At 56.8% G+C, this 3,254-nt stretch overlaps 1 protein-coding gene across 1 annotated transcript in view; it reads left to right on the top strand.

Annotated features, from left to right (window-relative positions):
- PRDM12 (PR/SET domain 12) overlaps positions 1–3,254 on the top strand; it is a 25,053-nt gene that overhangs the window by 9,595 nt on the left and 12,204 nt on the right. The window contains exon 4 of the mRNA XM_008056643.1: positions 1,646–1,757. Coding sequence (XP_008054834.1) covers positions 1,646–1,757 — 112 coding nt within the window. The remainder of the gene's footprint in view (positions 1–1,645; positions 1,758–3,254) is intronic.

The following is a 3,254-nucleotide window of genomic DNA, read 5'->3' as shown; positions in this document are numbered from 1 at the left end:
GGCAATCCTCTCGCCTCGGCCTCCCAAAGTGCTGGGATTACAGGCTTGAGCCACGGTGCCAGCCTCCAAGCCGTTTTAGCAGGATGGCATTCACTGGGGCCACCTCCCACCTTCCTGCTCCCATTCAACTTTGCCCTCCTTTCAAGGTCCAGCACAGATGACTGCAGTGGTCTGAGGGTCTTCCAGGATCTGACAGGGGAAGGAAGGCGTGCTGAACCCAAGGGTTCTGAGTGTGGCAGGCCAAAAGTGAACGGAAAGGGAGGGACCGTCTCTGTCCATGGAGGCCAAAGGGGGGTCCTACTTTGGGGTGGTTTCAGATACCCCTAGATGGAATCCATTGACCTTCTGTGCTTCAACTGAAGGGGGACCTACCAGGAAAACAAACTGGGGGTTCAGGATTTCTCTGGGCACATCACATAGTGACCTGGAAGGCAGGTGCCAAGGCCAGCATTTCTGGGGTCCCTGTGCTCAGGAAAGTGATGAGCTGTCCCTTCTTCATGTGCCCACCTGGCCAAGACCTGAGGTTCCCCATGTGGGAGGGGAACTGGCCTTCACTAAAGGCCTACTGGGCCTCTTGAGATGTCCCGAGAGTAGGATTTATGGTCGGTGCTGCCCTGTGGCCGGCCTCTCACATCTCCCTGGCCTGTTACTGCAAAACCCTCTGACCAACAGCTTTCATCATTTCCCTGGGGCCAATCCGCCCCCGAGAGAGCAGAGCCCTGTCATCATTTGTGGGCTCTCTGCCATAGATCTAGGGCATGGAGAAATGGATTTTTTTTTTTTTGAGTCGAAGTCTCACTGTGTCACCCAGCCTGGAGTGCAGTGGCACGCTCACGGCCACCATAGCCTCGACCTGCTGGGCTCAGGTGATCTTTCCGCTTCAACCTTCCTGATAGCTGGAATAACTATACCCAGCTAATTTTTTGATTTATTGTAGAGACAAGGTCCTGCCATGTTGCCCAGGCTGGTCTCAAACCTGTGGACTCTGGCAATCCTCTTGCCTCCACCTCCTAAAGTGCTGGGATTACAGGCATGAGCCACTGCGGCTGTTTTTTTTTTTAAGTCAGTGTCTCACTCTGTCACCCAGGCTGGAGTGCAGTGGCACCATCATGGCTCACTGTAGCCTCGACCTCCTAGGCTCTGGCAATCCTTCCACTTCAGTCTCCTGAGTAGCTAGGACTACAGGCATGTGCCACCACACTAGGCTAATTTTTTGGTTTTTGTAGAGACGAGGTCTCGCTCTGTTGCCCAAGCTGGTCTCAAACTCCTGGCCTCAAGCGATCCTCCTGCCTCAGCCTCCTGTGCTGGGATTACAGGTGTGCGCTACCCTGCCTGGCCCACCTTCCATTGTTTCTGCTTGCCATAAGGCTTCCATTCTGTTGCTGTCAGCTCGGGAGCTCTCGTGTGGCCCAAGGTTGGAGAGAGATGGTGAGAAGGCCTGGGCAGAGATAGGGAGAGGGCACCAGGGGCAGGACACCCCAGGGCCTTCTGTGTTTGTGCAACTTGCCGAGGATGGCTGGGTGGCAACAGACCCAAGTGTGGCTTCCTCAGGGCTGAGGCTGGATTCACATCTCCTGGTTGTGGGGGGATGTGCAGAGACCCCCGATTCTCGGGCCCTCACCTCCTCTTGCCTCCTTCCCTGCAGATGATCCCTCCGGACCAGGAGCTGTTGGTGTGGTACGGGAACTCACACAATACCTTCCTGGGCATCCCTGGTGTGCCTGGGCTGGAGGAAGAGCAGAAAAAGAACAAGCATGGTAGGTGATCCCCACGGGGCCATGGAGACAAAGACCCATGGAGAGAGGGTGAGATGCCTCCTGGGCCTCTAGTTCAACCCCCGACAGCATCGAGCAGATGGGACCTACTGGTCCAAGGAGGCTGATGTCCCTGGAGCTGCCACCATGGGCTCAGCGTGGGTGGAAGATGGTCCTCCTGCTTCCCGGTCAGAATAGGCTGGGTGGGGCACGTGGGGCCGGCCCCAGAGAACTATGGGGTATGGCAGGAGGGCAGCAGGAGCCCAGAGTGAGTCCTACTTCTGCTGTGCAATCTTGGCAATGGCCCCAGGCCTCGGGTTCCTCGTCAGTAAAGGGAAAGTGTGGGGCAAGATGACCTCTGAGATCCCTTCCAGCTCTGACAATCTGTACGTTTCCCTGCCCTGTCTCTGGCACCTGGTGCCGGGCCTGGCACAGAGATGTTCAGTATGAAGGCGGCACGACGTGCCTGTGTGTGCCAGGGGATGCTACCCATCACAATAGGGACTATTTGCTCAGCAACTGCTTCCTGCCAAGAATTGAGCTAAACCTTTGACAGGTGTCATCCACTGGGTCCTCATAAAACCGCTGTGAAATCTGATTATCCTCATTTTTATTTTTATTTTGAGTCGGAGTCTCACTCTGTCACCCAGGCTGTAGTGCAGTGGCACACTCATGGCCACCGCAGCCTCGATCTGCTGGGCTCAGGCAATTCTTCCACCTCAGCCTTCCACGTCACTGGAACGACAGGCACACACCACCACAATCGGCTAATTTGTTGATTTATTATAGAGATGAGGTCTCACCAAGTTGCCCGGGCGGGTCTCGAAGCCCCAGGCTCAGGCAATCCTCTCCCCTTAGCCTCCCAACGTGCTGGGATTACAGGCTTGAGCCACTGCGCCCAGTGATTATCCTCATTTTTAGAGGATGAGCCTGAGGTCCAGGAACCAATGCTTACTACTGAGTCCTTGCTCTGCAGCTGGCGGTTTACGAACATTAATTTCTCTGATCCTTACAACAGTCTTATGGGGGTGAAGCTAATATTACGTCCATTTCAGGAAGGAGAAAGTTGAGATGCAGGTCCCTGGCACAGAGTAGGCGTCCCACGAATACCTGTCAATGAAAACGTGAAGGGGGCTTGGGGAGGGTCATCACAGCCGCTACCCCCCACGGAAGGCCTCCTATGAGCCAGGCACTTCTCCAACGTGGAGCACACCTTCCACAGACGCCAGTTTTCCCCATCACCTCGGGTAGGCGTGCACAGCCCCGAGAGGGAGGGCTGTGTTCCCATTTACAGACGAGGAAGCTGAGGTCGAGCGAGGCCGAGTCGCCAAGCCCCCTAAGTCTCCCAGCATGATCGCGAGTCCAACTCCGATGTGGCCCCTCGCCGGGGCGCTTCGCTGCCCCATCCCGTCCGTCCGCGGCGCCGCCAGGCAGCCCACGTGCCACCCCGCCATCCGAGGCGACCCGGAGGGAGCGCGCGCGGGGAGGGGCGGGCGCGGG

The sequence above is a fragment of the Carlito syrichta genome, unplaced genomic scaffold, assembly GCF_000164805.1.
Source record: "Carlito syrichta isolate Samal-C Ts95f unplaced genomic scaffold, Tarsius_syrichta-2.0.1 Scaffold302427, whole genome shotgun sequence".
Taxonomy (NCBI): domain Eukaryota; kingdom Metazoa; phylum Chordata; class Mammalia; order Primates; family Tarsiidae; genus Carlito; species Carlito syrichta.
The sequence above is the reverse complement of the archived record's forward strand: the minus strand, read 5'-3'. Positions and strand labels throughout refer to the sequence as shown.